The 19,072-nt window shown below is 61.3% G+C and overlaps 6 protein-coding genes across 6 annotated transcripts; 3 read left to right on the forward strand and 3 right to left on the reverse strand.

Annotated features, from left to right (window-relative positions):
* Nucleotides 1-129: 129 nt before the first annotated feature.
* Nucleotides 130-597, reverse strand: A1Q1_05501 (uncharacterized protein; the record flags this gene model as incomplete). Its single annotated transcript, XM_014322178.1, has 1 exon — nucleotides 130-597. One exon carries the CDS (start codon nucleotides 595-597, stop codon nucleotides 130-132), a length of 468 nt encoding a protein of 155 aa, XP_014177653.1.
* A 1,932-nt stretch (nucleotides 598-2,529) lies between these two features.
* A1Q1_05502 (cytoplasm protein) lies at nucleotides 2,530-4,339 on the forward strand (the record flags this gene model as incomplete). Its single annotated transcript, XM_014322179.1, has 5 exons — nucleotides 2,530-2,621; nucleotides 2,888-2,926; nucleotides 3,094-3,193; nucleotides 3,315-3,944; nucleotides 4,178-4,339. The coding sequence occupies 5 exons, from the start codon at nucleotides 2,530-2,532 to the stop codon at nucleotides 4,337-4,339; spliced, it is 1,023 nt and encodes a 340-aa protein (XP_014177654.1).
* Nucleotides 4,340-4,659: 320 nt separating this feature from the next.
* On the reverse strand, nucleotides 4,660-9,261 carry A1Q1_05503 (Eukaryotic translation initiation factor 2C 2; the record flags this gene model as incomplete). Its single annotated transcript, XM_014322180.1, has 11 exons — nucleotides 4,660-4,762; nucleotides 4,822-4,876; nucleotides 4,928-4,985; nucleotides 5,040-5,236; nucleotides 5,276-6,642; nucleotides 6,715-6,809; nucleotides 6,850-7,038; nucleotides 7,106-7,319; nucleotides 7,363-7,702; nucleotides 7,748-7,898; nucleotides 8,008-9,261. 11 exons carry the CDS (start codon nucleotides 9,259-9,261, stop codon nucleotides 4,660-4,662), a joined length of 4,023 nt encoding a protein of 1,340 aa, XP_014177655.1.
* An 841-nt stretch (nucleotides 9,262-10,102) lies between these two features.
* A1Q1_05504 (uncharacterized protein) lies at nucleotides 10,103-13,695 on the reverse strand (the record flags this gene model as incomplete). The annotated part of the gene is made up of 4 exons (XM_014322181.1): nucleotides 10,103-10,642; nucleotides 10,687-11,400; nucleotides 11,519-12,720; nucleotides 12,786-13,695. 4 exons carry the CDS (start codon nucleotides 13,693-13,695, stop codon nucleotides 10,103-10,105), a joined length of 3,366 nt encoding a protein of 1,121 aa, XP_014177656.1.
* A 2,130-nt stretch (nucleotides 13,696-15,825) lies between these two features.
* On the forward strand, nucleotides 15,826-16,819 carry A1Q1_05505 (elongation factor 1-beta (ef-1-beta); the record flags this gene model as incomplete). The annotated part of the gene is made up of 2 exons (XM_014322182.1): nucleotides 15,826-15,881; nucleotides 16,210-16,819. 2 exons carry the CDS (start codon nucleotides 15,826-15,828, stop codon nucleotides 16,817-16,819), a joined length of 666 nt encoding a protein of 221 aa, XP_014177657.1.
* Nucleotides 16,820-17,548: 729 nt separating this feature from the next.
* Nucleotides 17,549-18,647, forward strand: A1Q1_05506 (D-lactaldehyde dehydrogenase; the record flags this gene model as incomplete). Its single annotated transcript, XM_014322183.1, has 3 exons — nucleotides 17,549-17,737; nucleotides 17,787-18,182; nucleotides 18,231-18,647. 3 exons carry the CDS (start codon nucleotides 17,549-17,551, stop codon nucleotides 18,645-18,647), a joined length of 1,002 nt encoding a protein of 333 aa, XP_014177658.1.
* Between the last annotated feature and the right edge of the window lie 425 nt (nucleotides 18,648-19,072).

Raw genomic sequence — 19,072 nt, forward strand, 5'->3', positions numbered from 1 at the left:
GCTGCTACCAGCGGCAGAGTGGGGCGGCGAACCTTGCGAGCCATGCGAGCTCGGATTCCCGCGACGGCTCGCGCTGTCGCGCTCGCCTCGCTCGCCTTGGCTCGAACTGGGACACGCAAAGAGCGTGCTCTAGACGCTCTCCGCGTCGAGTTCCTCGTCGATGAAGACGGCGGCGCGCGCGGCCTGCTTGTCCTGCCAGGAAAAGTATCCAAACTGGCCCAGAATGATAAAGTCGAGGAAGATGGTGACGACGGAGCCGGCAATCCACGACGCGTTCGTGACGAGGTACTTCCACTCGAGCGACTTGAAGAGGATGCTCGCAATGTACGTCACGTTGCCCGAGATGGAGAAGAAGAACATGGCGAGCGACAGGCCCTCGCAGCGTGTCTTGTAGTTGTGGCTGATCTGGGGCACGCGAGAGGCAAAGTAGAGAATCGCGCTGATGTAGCCGAGCAGCTGCGAACGCCATTCCAGCTCCACGCCGCCGGGGCCCTCGGGGCCCTTCTCGGGGATCTTGGGGTTGCGCGTCTCGTCCGCCTCGTACACCCACGCCAGGATGCCGAACATCGCCACAAAGGCGATGAGCAGAGGGTACATGACGTAAGCTGGCAGGAGGGGCTTGAGCTGCTTCGGCGCCTCGACGCTGGCGCTCCGCGAGCGCCTTCTCCCGCCGCCGCGCGAGCGCGCGGTAGTAGTACATCTGGAAGAGGAGGATGAGGTCGCACACCGTGTACTGTTTCGTCAGCTCAGGCCTAGCAACATAGCTGGAGACAGTGTGGGCGATCAGAGGGTGGTGCATGAAGTCGAGCCCATGGGTACGCTTTGCTCGCCCGGCCCAAACCCGTGGGAGAGAGCCAGGGGCTCGGCTGTCGCGACTTCTGAGTATCATCACTTCGCCCGATACACTGTGTCTCCTTGTGTGTGCTTCTTGCCGTGTGTTGATCAACTGTTTGCACAGTCGACGCAACACCAATCGTACGAGTCCTACTCACATACAGCGCCAGGATGATCATCGTCGGGAGGAGACCGGCCATGAGCCCGCCCACCAGGTTGGTAACGTCGCCGGCCATCCACAGCAGGATGAAGCCGAGCGACAGTCCTTCGCCAGATTTAAGCATATAATTTTCCCAAACTGGAGCGAACATTCTGTGAGCACGAGAAAAAACGTCAGGAATCAATGGACAAACTTTGGGGACTGCGAAATGTCAGCTGAGTTTCGGGCGGGAGTGGCAGCTGCGATACGCGAGAGAGGGCACAGGTGGGCGACGTTCGGGACAGCGAACAAGAAGCGTAACCCATTGTAGACAGAACGACAACAGGCTGCTGATCACTCCCCAGTATTTCCAGGTAGCGCTTGCACGACGAGTGACCGCCGTGCTCGTCGCTTCCGGGAATCCCGAGGAACGACGGAGAGGCTTCTTGCTCCACAGCCCACCCGCCACAAGGACTCTTTCCGCCAGACTGTGCTCTGTCGTGCATCGCAGATGGCACCAAGCGGTAGCCAGGAGCGCGCTCTACACGTCTGAGGTAGTCCGAGAGGCTTAGCGGCTGCGGTTGGCGAGATATGGGCGATTTTCTGCCCAATTCGACCTCGCCATCGTCCGTCGCTTCGGCGCCGTCCTCCGCGTTCTCCTCGCTATCTGCTGCGCAGTACTACTAACCTGTACACAATAACCCAACATGCGATCGAAAGATAACCGAACTGTAGAGAAGGTTAGAGCTTTCAACGAGAAGAAGTTGAGGGAGCGGAGACGGAAGGTTGGTGGAGCACTCACGATAACCGAGAGCTCTTCGTGGTTGAGCGGGTTGGAGCCGGCTGCGCCCGCGACCTGTTCCATGGTTGCTAGTGTTGCGTTCATGACTAGCGCCCGGTATGCACAGCGGATGAGACGCTGAGTGTGAGTTGGGGTGAGTCAAGAAAGTTGACAAGAGGGAGAGAGAGAATGTGTAGAAGCAAAAGACCGAGTCAGGGGTTGGGAGAAAGTCGGAGGCGGCGGTGGTCGTGTGTGTGCGGCTAGCGCCGGGGTGAAGGATTGAGTCGGTCGGTCGGTGATCGCGCTAGTGAGTCGCTTGTTATCGCCCGCTTAACCCGCCCACCTGTGCATTCCTCCATATCCATCCGCTTAGGCATGCGGCCGATCTCCCCGCGCCTGCAAACCTTTTTCGGACCTCGGCACGCTGGCCCGGCGCGGACTTCCCCCTCTCGTCCGTGCACTCTCCCTCTCTCTTATTCGCGTCACCTGGTTAACGGCAAGAATGTTTGGAGTTTCAGCGTTTAGGCGGTCGTGCTGATCGACGCTGCGTTCCCAAGCCTACAGCGCGAAGACAGCCCTGAATAGGCATCCATACACGTGGCGCGACCCTGGCACCGCTCTCTCTCAACAGCACCCGCTATCACAGCGCGGGGAACAACAACGGCTCGTCATCAGAGCCCGCTCACTGCCCAGAGCCGCCGCACAGCTCATCCCGCTCACCAACAACCCATCTCCCTCCTCCTCCCATCTCACTCTCACACCCACACCGCCCAAAATGCAGTCGTGGAAGACCCTCTCCGCCTCCCTCCCGTCGGTCGACCTCAGCGCCGCCAGCAAGAACTTCCGCAACACCGTCCAGGCGACTCGGTACGTCTCTATCAGCCCCTACTCAACCAACAGACACACCGCCCATAGCGCATGGCGTCCTGGAAGGCTTCACTCATGACATGACGAAAACTTGTCCGTCACGCCACTGCACTATGGTCATGCCGTTGTGCTCAAGGCTTGGTTGCATGCAGCGCTGGCGGTGTGACTTGCGTCTATGCGACCTACACGTCGCCGGCGTGCTGCGCGTCGACGACCGCTGTGCTGAACCCTATTTCCGTCATAAGGCACATTCACTGACAAGACAGCGAGCGTTTCGGCAATGTTGCTCCTGAGGCCATCACTGAGTGAGTTGAGAGTTGAGCGAGGCGCGGAGCGTATCTGTGACAGGATATAGCTCGCCCAGAGTGGCGAATGCATATCGCACACTTGAGAACGACCACGTGCTGGGCGTTATCTACAAGATACGCTAGCCAAACTCGCAGCTACAAGTCGGACATCAAGCTAACACCAGGCTCCCCATCGAGTACAAGCAGCTCGAGGCTCGCGTCGACGCGCTCAAGGATGTGCACCAGAAGATGCTGAAGATCACCAAGGTGTACGAGACCGAGACTGTGAGTAGCTCTGCGTAGCTGGTCCAGCACTAGGCCAGTCTAGCGTGACGGCTGAATTGGGATCTGCACTCAGTGTGCCGTCTCCGACCGTTTCCCTTTACGACTCCAAAGCTGACCCCAGTACGACTACCCCTCGGACATTGCCGAGAACGTGTCGGAGCTCGGCCACCAGGCGCAGGCGGCGTGGGCGTCGTTTGCGAACAAGAACCTTAAGAACACGTCCCTCCCCGTCCCCATTCCCGAGGAGAAGCAGCGCGAGCACGCCCCCAAGACGCTCCCGCACGCCCTTTCTCGTGCGGCTAAGAGCGGCGCGCAGGAGCTCGGCGCGGAGGACAAGCTTGGCGCGGCGCTCGCGACGTACGCGACTGCGATGGACAAGGTAAGCGGGAGTCGAGCGGAGCGAGCGTGCGTCTCGCCAGAGACGCACCGAGACGCACCTTCGACAAGCTGTGTGGCCTGGACCAAAGCTAACACCCAGGTCGGCGACGCGCGCCTGGCGCAGGACTCGCTGATCGCGGAGCGCTTCGTGACGCCCTGGCAGGCGACGCTGAGCACCTCGATCGGGCTGGCGATGAAGGCGCGCGCGAACGTGAAGACGGCGCGCCTCGAGCTCGACAGCGCGCGCGCCGCGCTCAAGTCGGCCACCCCCGCCAAGCAGGAGCAGGCCCGCCTCCACGTCGAGGAGGCAGAGGACAAGCTCGTCCAGGGCACTGAGACCGCTATTGGGCTCATGAAGGCGGTGCTGGAGAACGTGAGTGTGCTACGAGCAGGTCCGCGAAGCGGGGCTGCGAGTTTAGACCTCTGCTGTTGGGCTGCGAGTTGAGACCTCTGCTGTTGGGCTGCGAGTTGAGACCTCTGCTGTTGTCAGCCTGCAAGCACAGGCAGTGACCCGCCGCTCCGCAAAGGGTAACCGCCATTGCTCAGCGGGGTGGGTGTAATAGCAGCAGAGACAGCGCAGCAGCTACTCATACTCCGAGAGTGTAGCTAACGCCCCAGCCCGAACCGCTGCAGAACCTCGCCGCGCTCGTCAAGGCGCAGCTCATCTTCTTCTCGACGGCGGCCGAGACGCTCTCGGGCATCGAGGGCGCGATCGAGGAGGCCGCCACGGCCGCCGAGGGCGAGTACCGTACCTCGCGCGGAGCCTAAGCGCCGACGGCCGAGGGCCGGAGGTGTGCTGGAGGCCGGAGGTGTGCTGCCGGAGGCGTGCTGAGGAGTGTGAGGTGTATGTAGCGTAGAGCAGTGTGCTTTGTGATTTGGATGCAGACGATAGCCCGGACTTTCCACCAGTTGTCACTGACTGTCTAAGAGGGGTGAGGGGTGAGGGTGAGTGGGTGAGGGGCTGATGGAGGGCGCAGACAGGGAAGACAGGGGAGACCGTGGGAGACATCGAAACTGGCAAAGCCTCCCTCTGACCAGGATGTTGGGAACATTTCTCATATCTCATCTACTTCCCGCTCCGCACACACTCACTGTGTCGGAACTCGGTGCACCTCACACAACTCTCGCTCTCGCTGACCCTCCTTACCTCGCTGACCTGGCTTAGGCTCGGCAGCTCGACCGCTCTGCACACTGAAATACATACACAGATGGAAAGCTACGGAAAACGACTGATGCAGCGGTGCTGCAACTTTTGAAAGCTGAAAGCGAATGATACTGGCATGGCATAGATGGAAGCAAGTCTTGCTTTGAGATGCGGTTTAGAGTCCGTGGGACTGTGTGCTGGCGGGGGCTTACATCCACCAGGCCTGTGTGTCAGCTTCAACTTCGCTAATGGGAAGGTGAGACGCATGAGCTAACTCTAGCAGGGCAAGGAGCTCTGAAGAGGAAGTGGGAACGGAATACTTACGACCTCGCCGATCTCGGGGTTGCGCGAGAGCATGTTCTGGATGTGGTTGTGGTCCATGTCGCCGCGGGCGGTCTTGATGATGGTGCTCGTCGACGTGGTCGCGGTGGGCGCGCCGGCGCGCGAGCCGCTCGTCTCCGAGGGCGTCATGCTCTCGTCGGCCCTCTGCACAATCAGGCGCGCCTTCTGGCAGACGAGGTCTGGGTGTCAGCTCTGAGAGTGGTATACAGCTAACTTACCAGCCATGTAGCACACGGGGACGAGGGAGACGGAGCGCGTGCAGCGCGCAAACGAGAAGCAGAGACCGTGGACGAGCTTCTGCAGGTCGTCGGGAGTGAGCCCGAGCTCGTCGAGGAGACAGATGTAGTGGGTCGGGCGGGCGGTACCGACGAGACCGGCGTGGGACTGCAGGAAGAAGTCGAACGCGTACGGGTGAGTGACCGACTTGTCGACGCAGAGGCCGGCGGGCAGGTTGCCTGTGCGGTCGGTGTTGACGCGCTCCTTGGCGAAGAAGCGGGTGTTGTGGCGCTTGGCGCAGACGACGACCATGATGCGGGGGCGGTACGTGCCCTCGATGCGGCGGCAGGCCGAGACGATCGCGTCGTGCTCCCACTGCAGAGCGGCGGCATACTGGCCCTCGCTGATACCGTCACGGAACACGAGGATGCGCTCGGGGTAGTCGCCGTTGTTGTTCTTGGAGAAGATGCGCAGGTGCTCCTCGACCATGGTCGAGAGGTCGTGGATGATCTCGCTGCGGCCGAGCTGCAGGCGGATCTGCGCAGAGTACGCGTCACACTCGGCGTTGTACGTGGCAATGCTGCACGCGACGGTGGGGATCTGGCTGTTGGGCGCAAAGGGAGGGTGGCCGAGGTCAGCGCCGAGGATCATCGTCTTGCCCTTCTCCATGCCGGGGAGCGACTCAGCGGGGATGCGGTGCGAGAGACCGCCGAGCTTGGCGACAATCTTCATGGCGAGGTTGTCGGTGTACGCCTCGATGCCACGGGGGCTCTTGATCTTGGCAGCCTGCATGCACTGAGTGGGCACGGGGGCCTTGAGCTCAGTGAAACTGATCTTCTTGATCGACTCGTACAGCCACGCGTCCTTGCCAGGGAGAATGACGACAATCAGCTGGGGCGTCTCGCCGCTGACCATGAAGGCGTCGCGAGCAGCAGACTGCATCGAGCTGAGCAGGTTGCTGTGCTGGCGCGGGTCGGCGGGAGGGATGATGGGAGGGTTCTTGTTCGCGACCTGAACACCGAGGCGACCGAGAGCAGAGCAGAGGTAGGTGATCCAGCGCTGCATGTCCTGAACGTCGCAGTAGCGGTCGAACGAGACGACAGCCCAGTTGTTCAGAGGACGAAGGCCGTCACGAGCGAACTGAACACCGCGAAGACGCCAGCCGCCGTCCATGACTGGAGCCGCACGGTTGTTGCGGTAGGTGACCTTGGGAGGGTCGAGGATTCGCGCGTCGGTCTCAACCATGCGCTGGTTGACCTCGAGACCCCACTCCCTGACCTTCTCCTGGGTCTCGTACGCGAGCTCGCGGCGCCAGTTGAGAATCGTCTCACGACGGTCGTTGGGCTTCATGGCGCTGACCTTGATCATCCTGGTTGTCAGCTTGTGGTCGAACCCTACCTCCCTAGCTGGCGTCCTGCTCAGAGAGGCAACGAAGACTCACTCGGCAGTCTGCTCTGCAGTCAAGTTGGTAGGAGGCAGCGAGTTGAAGTCGGCAAAAACCGCAAACTCGAGAGGAATGTAGGCGCGCTTGCCATACTGTTCACGTCAGCTCTTGTATAGTCAATTGTAAGCTCACCTGGATGCAAGGAAGGCGGGGCTTGCGGACCTCGCAGCCGTAGTACTCCTTGTAGAACTGGGCGACCGACACGCGGCGGTCGGGGTTGCCGTCCTTGCCCTCGATGACGAAATTGAGCTCAGCGGCCGAGTGCAGGGTCACAGTGACGACCGTGTGCAGGCGCGAGCTCTGGCGGTGGGTGACGTAGAACTGGAGTCAGATGGCGAGCAGAAAAGGGCATCAAAGTGACGTTCGTAACGGGCCAGGCTGCACTCACCTTGGCACCACGGAGCTTCTTCTTGAGGATGGCGATCTGGCGCTGATCGAGCTGGTCTAACTCGCGCGCCTGAGGACCGCCGCCACGCGCGCCGACGGGACCGAAGGAGAGAATCTTGTTGATGACCTCGACGGCAGGACCAGGCTGGAGGAAGGCAGAGAAGCCGAGGTCAATGTTGATGAGGGGCACCGCCGAGTTGGAGTAGCGGAAGGACCTGGGTGTTAGTTGAGCATTTTCCTGTGAACTTTGAAACTCACTGAAGGAAGCCCTTGCAGACCATTGCGCCCTGGGGAAGAGGGCGGGAGCCGTCCATGGTGTAGAACTTGTTGCCCGTGGCGCCGACCTGGGTGTAGGTCTTGGAGGGGAAGTCGCGGAGCAGGACATTGGTCGCCATGACGCCGGTGAGGCAGCGCTCCTCGTTGGTGGGGGCGCGGTCGGAGGCGCGGCAGAACTCCATGACGGCCTCAAGGTCAATCGTGGCCACGAGCTTCATGTCGACGTGGTAGCGGCGCGACTCCTCGTCGGACGAGGACTGCTGCTGACCACCGCGCTGAACCTCGCCGCTCGCCAGGAGCGTCGTGGTGTGGCGGTAGGGCTCTTATCATGGTCAGCCGAAGGGAGCAGGAGTGGACGTACGGTCACCAATGGGGAACTTGTGGGGAGTGAAGGCGTTCTTGCGACCATCGAAGGCGACAGCCTTGAAGCCCCGCTGCCAGTCGGGGTGGGTCTGCTCCGCCGCGAGCTGCTCCCAGACAGCGCGCAAGAGCTGGCGAGGACGCTTCGTGTTGGTGACCTTGACCACGGGATCAATGTTGATGTCATAGTGGCTGAGAGGTCAGACAAGATAAAGCCACGCGAACTCACTAGATAAGCTTGCCCTTGGCGTTGTTGGCGTTGCGCACAGCAAAGTAGTTGGACTGGACGACGATCTTCTTGCCCTTCTCGCCGTAGCCGGGACGGACGTAGAACGAGGTGAGCTGGAGCGCCTCAAGCTTGTCGGTGACGTTGGGCACCTCGGAGCCGGCGCTCGTGGCGGGGGTGGCGTCGTGGCGGGTGGAGATGGTGCCGGTGGTGCCAGACGAAACGGTGCCCTGGGCACTGGGAGGAGGGGCGAGGCCGCTCATGTCGTGCCCCTGCTGTGCGTAGGGAGCCTGGGGCGGGCCACCGGCGGGCTGGAAGCTAGCAGCAGCCGGGTTGAAGCCCGAGGGCGCAGGGCCGACCTCGCGCACAGTCGGGGCAGGCGAGGGCGCGACAGTCGAGGGCGGACCGCCCATGCTGGGAGCCATGCTGGGGGTGATTGTGCTGATGGTGGGCGCAACAGAGGGCGCAGTCGAGGCCGCAGTACCGGGGCGAGGGGACGCGTCATAGTACTGCTGCTGCTGGTAGGGAGCCTGACCAGCGGGGGGCGCAGGGGCATGCTGATCGTACGCGCCACCAGGGGGACCGGGCGGGCGCTGATCGTTGCTGGGGGCTGCGGACGGGGCGCGCGAATCGTACTGCTGACGAGGCTCGCCGTACTGCTGAGGCTGCTGAGCGTAGCCCTGCTGCTGGTACTGGCCGGCGTTGTAATCGGATGGAGGACCGGCGGGAGGCGCACTGGCAGGAGGCTGCTGATAACCACCCTGCGCGTAGCCGCCCTGAGCAGGGGGCTGCTGCTGGTAGCCACCCTGTGCGGGGTAGTCACCGCGAGACTGGTCGTAGCGCGAGTCATAGCCTTGAGCGGGGGGAGGACCACCAGAGTTGTAACCTTGAGCAGGGGCCGCCGCCTGAGGAGCACCGCCATAGCCTTGAACGGGAGTAGCGCTCTGGGGAGGAGCGCTGGCGTAACCCTGGGCACTCTGGGGAGCGCCGCCGTAGCCCTGGGGAGGACCGCCGGCCTGAGGAGTGGCACCGCGGTCGTAGCCTTGAGGAGGGGCCTGGGGCGCGCCAGAGTAACCTTGAGGAGGACCACCGCTGTAGCCTTGAGGAGCGTTGTTGTAGCCCTGAGGAGGACCGCCGTAGCCCTGCTGGGGAGGAGGGCCGCCGCCGTACGACTGAGGAGGCTGACCGTACTGGTCCGAAGGAGGAGCGTAGCCGCCGCTGTAGCCTTGAGGGGGCTGCTCACCTCCGGTGGGAGGAGGCTGGCCCTGATTGTAGTACCCACCCTGCTGAGACATGGCTGGTGAGGTGGAAGTACCTTGGTGACCTGCGAGGTTCGTCGTGACGATGCCGGTCGACGGGCGAAAGGAAGGTGAAGTAGTGATGAAGAGAAGGAGAGGACAGCAAAGAATCTAAGGATGGAGGACTAGGGTGAAGAGGGAGAAGGGGGGAAAGGTGACACTGTGAACGGTGCAATACCAAAGGAAGATGGGAAAGAGAGGAATGGAGAGGAGGAGGGAAGACACGCCCACCAAGTGTTATACCGGGGCGCGTCGAGGTGAGCTGGCGTGGGGTCAGTTCAAGCTGTGCAGTGATATCAGTGAGTGTGGGAGACTAGGTGACGGGGACGGAGGGTGAGACTGCCTGTGTGAGCGGCCAAGCTCGAGTGCGAGCGTGCGAGCGAAGCGCGAGAGCGTGTGGGCAGAGGTAACTGAGATGCGAGCGCGCCCCTTCCTCGATCCCTTCGTCCCTCCATCAGTCACACGCCGGTCAGTTGAGTCAGTCAAAGTTGCGCCCTCCGTCCCCGCCTGCGCCCCTCTGCTCCTTCCCTTCCCCTTCAACCCCGCCAGCCCCCTCACTTCCTCCTCGCATCTGCGATCGCGAGGCCGATCACTCTGATGGGATGCAAAGGGTAGGGTCCTACATACAACACAATCTGCCCGATCAGGAAGTCGAGACGTACAAGTGTGTAAGGTTCGCGAGTGCGTGAGCGCACTATCTCTACTCAGCCCCGCGAGCATGGCTAATATTCTAAAGTTGGGTGGCTCTGTCGAGATAGCGACGGGGCCGAGAATGTAAGGTATGTGGTGTCGCGCCAACATGAGGAGAGTGCGGAGTCGGTCCACAAACAGGCGGAGCTTAGATGATGCCCACGACGACGGTAGCGCGCAGGCTGCCGCCCTCGGGACAGTCGCCGACCCAGCCGAGTGAGCTCTCGCCTTCCTTCTCTATAGGCGAAGGAACGGAGAGGTACTCCTCCGAGCGGAGGGCGGACGACTTCCAGCCCCATGACTGCGAGAGCGCAAACTTGTCCGGCGCCGAGGAGAAGCGCACGAGAGCCGTGCCGAGCGCCGACGCGCATGAGATGGAGAAGTACGCCTTGGTGACGCGGCGGGGGTCGAGGTAGTTGCCGGGGTCGCGATCGCCGACCATCTCGGGCAGCGGAGAGGTGCCCATAGGCGGAGAACCAGTCGTAGGAGGGCTTGTCGACATGGTGCGGTACAGACCGAGTCGAGTCGGGGGCTGGTGCAGCGTTGCCGTCGAGGGCATGGGGTGCAGCGCAATCGGAGATGCGGCACGGCCCTCAGCCGGTAGGTTGGCCTGTGTCGGCTCAGGAGACGTGGGCGAGTCGGTGATGCCAGCGGGCGTGCAGACCGGAGGGAATGCCTCGGCAGTAGACTGATCGTCAGTTATCACTCAGAAATAGGAATTCTTCAACTCACCTGGCGATGGAGGTAGATGCCCAGCTGCACACCCTTGTCCTTCTTACGGGTGGTAGTGACGTAGACGTTGAAGTAGCTGCCCGCATAGAAGTGAGTGGCCGAGTATAGCCTCTCCTTCTCAGAGAGCTTGTCGACGCCCCAGAACTCGACCGAGAATCGGAACGGCTCAAGCTTGGACCACTTCTCCTCCTTCGGCTTTCCCTCTGGGATCGCGACAAGCGGCACATGCGTCTGCTTAATCTTAGCCTCGATCTCGGACGCGCGGCGAGCACCGCGCAAGATGCCGAAGAACGTCTTCTCATTCTGCGGGGGAGTCTCCGTGTCCTTGCTCGATCCGTTGCCGGTCTGGCCGTTCCAGTCTGGTCCGAGATTCGGCATGTTCGTGAGACCCGTGATCGGGTTCGACGTTGTCGGGTTCAGGAACACAAGACGGCCGGCACCGATACGAGTCGTGTCGTCAGAGGGCACGGGATGGTAGAGCGGGTCGGTGGCTGCGGGAGTGAAGCTGCTGAGCGTGGACGACAGCGACGAGAACGACAGCGTGTTGTGGATCGCGTACGGGCTGCTGCCGGCGCGAACACGGGGTCCAAGACGGCGGCGCTGCTGCAGGATGTTGTTGGAGGTGAGCGTGAGGCCGAGTTCGCCAGCGTCCTGGTCCTCGTCTTTCTCGAAGGTGATGCGCGTCTTGAGATCGGCGGCGGACCAGTGCGCGGCCTGCAGGACGTTTAACGGCGCATACGGGAGCGTCGTCGAGGGGTCGATGTCGCTCGCAATCGAAGAGAGATCATCGAATTTCTGATGTCAGTTGCAAGTTCCCGAACCCTTAACTCACCATGTGGCTGTAGTAGATGCCCTCGACGAAGACCTTGGCAAGCTCTCGCTCGTCCTCGTCCCAGCCCTCGATCGACTCGGGCTCAGATACCACGGACGGGGCACGGCTCTGCTCCTCTTCGATCATGGCCTGCCAACTTGCGCGGCGGAGCTCGAGAACCCGCCGCGTCATACGGTAGCGCTCAATCTCGTTGGGAACGAAGAGAGCGTCCGACGACAGAACGGCAGCGACAAAGTTGGCGGGAACACCTCCCTGGGCCCACACGAGGGGTCCGTCGTGCTGCGGGTCGACCTCGGCCAGCTGCTCCTCGATCCTGAGGACGTCCATACCCCATCGGGCGAGCCAGCAGACACACGCCTCGCCGATGCGGTCCGAGACGAAGCCATAGAAGTGCGGCATGACGTAGTCCTCGGGACCTTCCTCCTCCACAGTAGGCGTGCTGAGAGCAGCGAGACCACTTTGACCAGGTCGAACAGTGGCAGTTGACCTAACAGAGTCTGATCGTGTGACAGACTTGACACTGGAGTCTCCCTCCACCTTCATGACACTGGGTCCGTCGTCAGAGTAGCTGGAGCTGTTGGAGTCAGTCGAGAGACGAGGGACACGGCCAGGGCGGCTCTCGTCACTCCCTTCCATGCTGCTCCAGTCATCGGCACTGCTGTTGACAAAGCCCGATGCGACTGTCTTAGCCACGCTCTCCATCCCCCGTGCTCCCTCCTCATCCTGATTGATCCACTCTTCTTCTCCGATGCCATGTCCGATGGCGAAGTAGAGGTAGCGGTTGACAGTCTGAGGGCAGACGGTGCGAAGGACGATCGCGAGAACCTCGCGAAGCAGATACTGCTGACCAAGGTATGTGGCGGTCGCGAGGAGCGAGAGCAGGAGACGGGGCGTTACGAGCTGCGTGTGCTCGGGCAATCCCTGCGATGCCGACTGGAGCGAGGGGAACTTGCCCTCGGGCGGAGGCGGGAACGAGGGCGTCAGCGGCTGGGCCGCGGTCGGCAGCAAGCTGACAGGGAAGTGCAGCTGAGGGTAAGACGAGTAGAGGCGCTGCAAGCAGATCTCGAAGGCAGCTCGCGTGATGTTCGGGTCGTCAAAGGTGAGCTCAATGTCCTCGCCAGTCCACTCGTCACCAGGGATCTGGGACTTGTTCTGCTGTCTCGTTTCAGAAAAGCCACCCATGAACAGGGAGTGGAAGAATCCTGAACGTCAGTTCTGTCCATTGTTGCGACATCGGCATGCGCTAAGGGCTATTCCCGACACTTACCGGCCTGGACGAGGACCATTTTGTGGATCAGCCACCCCACACCCCATTTCCTCACCCACAGACGCACATCTGCGCAGGCCCCGGTCTTGAGGGACCTGTACAGGTGGTCAATGAGCGCTCCAGACGGGGCAGGGGGAGTGACCGGGATGCTGGCCGGTAAAGGGTCTGGTGGCAATGAGGCTTTCTTGGTCGGAGGTATGCGCACTGATTCCCTTGGTGCGAGTGGAGGCGTCGGGTCGTGAGGAATCGACGCAGCTCGAGTGGGAGGGCTTGCCACGGCGGGGTGCGCTGCGAAGGGGCGGGGTGGCATGGGCTGCGATGTCGTGAGAATCGGGATTGGGGCTGTGGGCGGAGCAGCGCCTGCGGGGATTGAGACCGGAGCCGGAACTGTGGAGACGGGTGGAGGTGCGGCGTGGGTGAGTTGGGGAGGGGGCGATGACGGTGTGTCCGGACGAGACGACGACGACGAGATGACCTGGAAGCCCTCTGGTCGCGCCGGGGTGATGGCAGAGGCCGTCTGGGCTCTGGGTCGGAGCGGTCGCGGGGTCGAGTGACCAGCGTTCAAGCGACTGGCGGACACTGTGGGAGAGAGTGTATGACCGAAACGAATGTTGGAGCCAGAACTCGAGCCCGACGCGGCGGCGGTCGCAGTGTCGACGCTAGTACCGAACGGGAAACTGTCCGTACCAGACCCGGGCGAGCTGAGACCAGGCGAGGTCACTGGCGACGGTCCACGCGAGGGATCTCTGCTCATGACGGGGCGCACCGGGAGGTCTGGGAAGGGGAGGACCTTCGGTTGCGGCGAGCTGTGGAACGCCTTGGGAAGGTGGAGGCTAGTCCTAGACGAGGACAGGCGCGACGACGAGTATATTCGGTTGGGGGTGGAGGAGCGAGATGGATGTTGAGACATCGAGGAGTGGTGTTATTGCTTGTGCTAGTGAGTGACGGTCGGCGAGTCGGGCGGCGCGACTTGATAGGCCGGGCGGAGGTCGGCTATGAAGTAATGGGAAAACAAAACAGGGGCGGAGTAGGGTGGGTGGAGGACAAGACAGTGATGGTTATGTATGCTTCGAGGTCGGCCTAGGCGGTGGTGGTGCTGGAGGGGCGGAGAGCGACGCCACCAGGCGTGCAGGGGGTGAGGAAGGAGAGGAGAGGACAAGGGGGGGACAAAGGAGAGTGAGTGACCGGATGCCGGGTGGTGTAACAGGCGGACAGGCGGTATGTGGATTGTGACCGGCGTCTTTTGCGAGTGAGCTTACACAGCGTGCCCAGCGTGCCCCGATTTCGAGAACCCACGCCACAAACAAATGAACTTTGGGCTTGCAATGGCACGCGAGTTGGGCGGACCAGAGTTATCCGCTGTCGACGCCGCTTGTCACGGTGCTGCAGTGCCAGCGTTGGTCGTTTTGGGGCCTGTCGACGATGGGGAAGTGATCGTCGATGCCTGCTGGTGCGAAACAAGAGATAGGGAGAGGATCAAAGCAACGTGCCGGGGGATGACCAGATGTTCAAGGGTTCATAAAGCTACTACCCAGGGGTCCGTCATGACAAGTCGTCGTGCCATGCCGGCCGAAAGAAAGTTGGCGAGGTGTGGTGCATCCGGGGGGTCCGGGGAGGCGTCAGGCGAGGTGCGCCGCGGTTGCCATGGCGTGCCATGCGAAGCGAGAAGCTGACAAGAGTGGGTGGGTCTGTGCACATTACCCCGGCGGCACTGCGGGACTACGGTACTCCTGCACTGCTGTCAGCGTGCTGATGCATGCTGCTGGTGACTGGCTGCTGCTCGATCTCGTGGGATCGCTGGTACAACATCCGAAGCCGCCAAGGCCGGCCATGATACCATGTTGGATCTGCCGAGCTGTGGTGGGGGGACGACAGCCAGGGTATCCGCAGTCCGGCGACGACACGGTGATGGCCGGGTCGCTCTGATAGGCCGGTTCCAGCAGAGCCCGCACAAGATACAAAGCTTGTTAGCTTGCCGACAGCCATCGGCGCACGATGGGGCCCGAACTGCAAAAGGGGGTAAGGGTTTCCTCGCATGCTGCTAAGGCCGCGATGGCCGTAGACGTGGGGGCCGCCTTAAGCTCAGAAGGGTCGTTCATCTCATGAAAGTGAAGGCGTCTGAGTGAATATCGGCATTGGGCTGTTCCATTTCCATGAGGGATTTTTTCGTGGACGCTTGAGAACAAGGGTTGACTCATGGTCACACTTGCTCCACAGCCAAGCATTCAGCCCCGAACTGAGTCGCATGAGTCACGTTACCTCAAGCTCACCATTCTGTGGTACAAATGTTGACATCTGACATCTGACCAGCAGCGAAGAGTTGCCAGACAGGTCTGGATGTAACGACCGTTACGTCCCCTCCGGCTTGACGGACTAGGCCGAGCGGGCCGAGTTCGCTATCAGCAAGCGCTTCGGCAGATTCGGCGTATGGCGCTTGTGTGTGTGTGTGTGTGCTGTCGCTTTGGTAGCGCCGGGCATCGGCAGTGCAGGCACACAGGGTACAAACCAGGGGTTGAGGGGTATCCGTATGTCCTTCATGCATCAGCGATTATCCCGACATCCTCCTCCCAGCATCCGGTGCGCCGGCGACGGCAGCGACCATTGAACGGGTCAACCTCCATCGACTTACGGCACACGCAGCAAACGGTGAGGCGTTGCTGCGACACACAGTGAAGGTACTCAGGGAAGGCACCCATCGACGACCCTCCTGCCGCCATTATCAATTCTATTTAGAGTTCAGACCCAGGAATCGGCGGGGCCCGAGAGTTACGGTCACGTGCACCGTCTTCTGTACTCTGCACGTGATCTGCATCCACGCGAAAAGCATGCGCCACGACGCGTTCACTCCGCCACTCACCGGCGACACGGAAATATTACAAAAAAGTTAAGAGGGGCGAGCGCCAGCGTACGGTCAGGACGAGCGCAGGGGCGAGCTCCGGCCTCCAGCCAGCCAGAGTGCACGCCGGTGCCGCAGGCCACGTTCTTTGTTTCGTTCTTAACGCCAGTCTTTCTTCCAACTTTCTCTCACTCATCATAAAAAATGGTCGACGCTAAGGAGCTTGAGCAGCACCTCTCCACCCGTGCCTACGTTGACGGGTAAGTATTCGGCTCTCTGATTCTCCAGCGCTTTTCTCTTTTCTCGCGATCAGTTTCGACGGCTTCGAAGTCTTGAAATTTTGTCGGCGGTTGTCCTGGATCTCGAAATCTCCCTCCCGATCTGGCCAGCTCGTCCATCGCATCTCCCACACCTCTTTTTCATGATGAACATTTGTTTTGGTCCGTGTTTCCGAGCTGCGGATTAAGACCCCGCGACTATGGCGTTGACGACAACACCTCTTCCAAACTATCTGACTCTTTCCCCGATCACACGTTTTTTCTGCCTGATTCAATGACGATGAGAGGGACCAAGCGCTGACAGACATAGCAACCAGCCTACCTCGGCTGACGTCGCTGTTGCCGACACCGTCAAGCTCAGCACCCTTGACTCGTACCCCCACACCGCCCGCTGGTTCAAGCAGATCGCCTCGTACGCTGGCGAGACCGGCAAGCTCCCCGCTGGCAAGGTCCCCTTCGCCGGTGTTGCTGCCGCGGCTGCCCCCGCCGCCGCCGCTGAGGAGGACGACGAGGACATTGACCTCTTCGGTGACGACGACGAGGAGGACGCCGAGGCCGAGCGCATCAAGGCCGAGCGTGTTGCCGAGTACACCAAGCAGAAGGAGGCCAAGAAGGCCGAGAAGCTCGCCGCCGGCAAGAAGCTCGAGGTCGCCAAGTCCGTCGTCACCCTCCAGGTTAAGCCCTGGGACGACGAGACCGACATGGCCGCCCTCGAGAAGGTCGTCCGTGACATTGAGAAGGACGGTCTCGTCTGGGGTGCTTCCAAGCTCGTCCCCGTCGGTTACGGCATCAAGATGCTCCAGATCACCCTCGTCATCGAGGACGCCAAGATCTCGCTCGACGAGCTCCAGGAGCAGATCGCCGAGGACGGCGAGGACTACGTCCAGTCTACCGACGTCGCTGCCATGCAGAAGCTCTAAACAGCCTTCCTATAGGCTTGTCTTGGTGTTGTAGATATGATAATGCCAGTAATACAGTAGAACTCTAGCCAGAGCATGAGCAGGAGCAGCGAGCAGTGCGAGAGTCCAAGCGTGGAAAGACCGAGAAAGCGGGGTGCGAGTGATATATTTGGGAGCGAGGGAGTGATCGTCGCGCTCGGTCAGTAGAAAATTGCCCGGGTCTGCGGCCTGCGGGCTTGGTCAGATCCGGTGTTTCGCCGAGGGTCTTAGCAACCACTCTTATCTCTGGCGTGCCCGTTGCCTCAATGCGTAAGCCAACGTCGTGGTTCTACGCCGGGCGCTCTTGTGCGATTGTTCCAAATGACCGGAGTCAGCAAATCTCGCTGAACCAGGCTGACTGACATGGGTCAGATGGACGGATCGTGCAATGGTAAGCAGGCAGAGCGGAAGCGTGCGGAGATCCTCCGCGGCGGATTGAGTTACGTCACCCCGATCTGCGCGAGACGCTGGCGTCTCGCACCTTAATTCTCGACGCGGTGATTCACCGTGCCGTGCGTCGCGAGGCGTGTGTATTGTATTTGCGTCCCCGGAGGTCTCTCTCCGCCTCGATCACATCGCCTATTGTCACTTGTCTTGTCAGCTTAGCAAGCGAGTTCCCAGCGGCGCCCCATCGTCTCGAGTATAAACAGCTGGCTCTCACGATCCCAACTTGCCTTCCCCAGTAGTCAACAACAACTAGCAATCAGCAATATGCCGGCCATCAACAGCGGAACGATCCTCGTCACTGGAGCCTCGGGCTTCCTCGGCACTTACATTGTGCAGGAGCTGCTGAAGCGCGGGTTCAAGGTCCGCGCCGTTGTCCGTGACGACAAGAAGGGAGAGTACATGCAGAAGAACTGGCCTGGAACCGAATATGTGATTGTCAAGGACATGAACGCGGTAAGTAGTTTGTCACAGCTCATCACCACTCGCATTCAGCTGACTCCAGCCCGGCGCCTACGACCACGTCGTCGACGGCATCGCCGGTATCATCCACGTCGCCTCCCCTCTCGACGTCTCGAACACCGGCCACCCCGACGAGGTGATCGGCCCCGCTGTCGTCGGCGTCGAGAATCTCCTCAAGGCTGTCGAGGGCTCCAAGACGCTCAAGAGGTTCGTGCAGATCGGCTCTATCGCCGCCATCGCTGGACTTCCCGACGGAACGCCCAAGACGTACACTGAGGAGACTTGGAACGATGCCGCCGTCGACGAGTGCTACAAGCTCGGCGCCCCCGCCCCCGGTCCTCTCAAGTACATCGCGAGCAAGAACAAGGCGGAGCGCGCGTTCTGGAAGTGGTTTGAGACCAAGCGTAGCTTTGACGCCGTCGCCATTCTTCCCGGCATGGTGAGCAGATCCAGCTCGCGAAGTTGAAACGCACCAGCTGATGTATAGATCCTCGGTCCGCCCAAGGAGTACGGCTCTGACAAAGCCATTGGCGGCACGAACTCGTGGGTCGCCGCGTTCGCGGGCAAGGACAACTTCGGCACCGACTTCGAGTTCTGGTCGACGGTGGACGTGCGCGACGTCGCGGACGCAACCGTATCTGCGCTTTCGGTCCCCGAGGCCGCCGGCGAGCGCTTCATCATTGCCGCCGCGCCCCTGTTCGGAAACGAGGTCGCGGCCATTGCCGAGGAGTACTTCCCCTCCGCCCCGACCAAGGCGAACAAGGACCCTGCGTTCCAGAAGCAGCAGAAGGACCGCGCCACTGTCTTTGATGGCTCGAAGGCGACCAGGATCCTCGGCACGCAGTACCGCCCCAAGGAGGAGAGTATCCGTGACCTGTTTGAGGTTGTCAAGTCGAGGCAGTAGGCGTCCGCGAGCGTCAGCGAGCGGGCGGCGAGAAGACAGGCAGTAAGGAGTGCGATACCACACAAACATGAAATTCGTGATCCGGCAATGCCACAGACTTACGGTGACTGATCGCTAATCACAGCCGTGGTCGGGGCTGACGTCCGTGCCAACGGCTGGTGCCGCCACTGACCGAGGCGCGAGGCGCCTCATGAAGCGCCAGCCCGAGGCGCGGCTGCACGGTTATGCTCACGCGAGCGGGCTCTTCACGACATGACCAGACTTGCACCCGTGAATGGCGTAGCGCCGCGCTAGCCTCGGAACCAAGCCCCTCCGTTGCTCTGGAACCCGATGCACTGCGAATGACAGAGGTCCGACAGCCGCGTAGCGTACCTACGGCGAGTGTAGTTTGGAGGGCTGGGCTAAACTAGCGTACCACTGACTGT

This window comes from Trichosporon asahii (genome assembly GCF_000293215.1).
Source record: "Trichosporon asahii var. asahii CBS 2479 unplaced genomic scaffold scaffold00071, whole genome shotgun sequence".
Taxonomy (NCBI): Eukaryota; Fungi; Basidiomycota; class Tremellomycetes; order Trichosporonales; family Trichosporonaceae; genus Trichosporon; species Trichosporon asahii.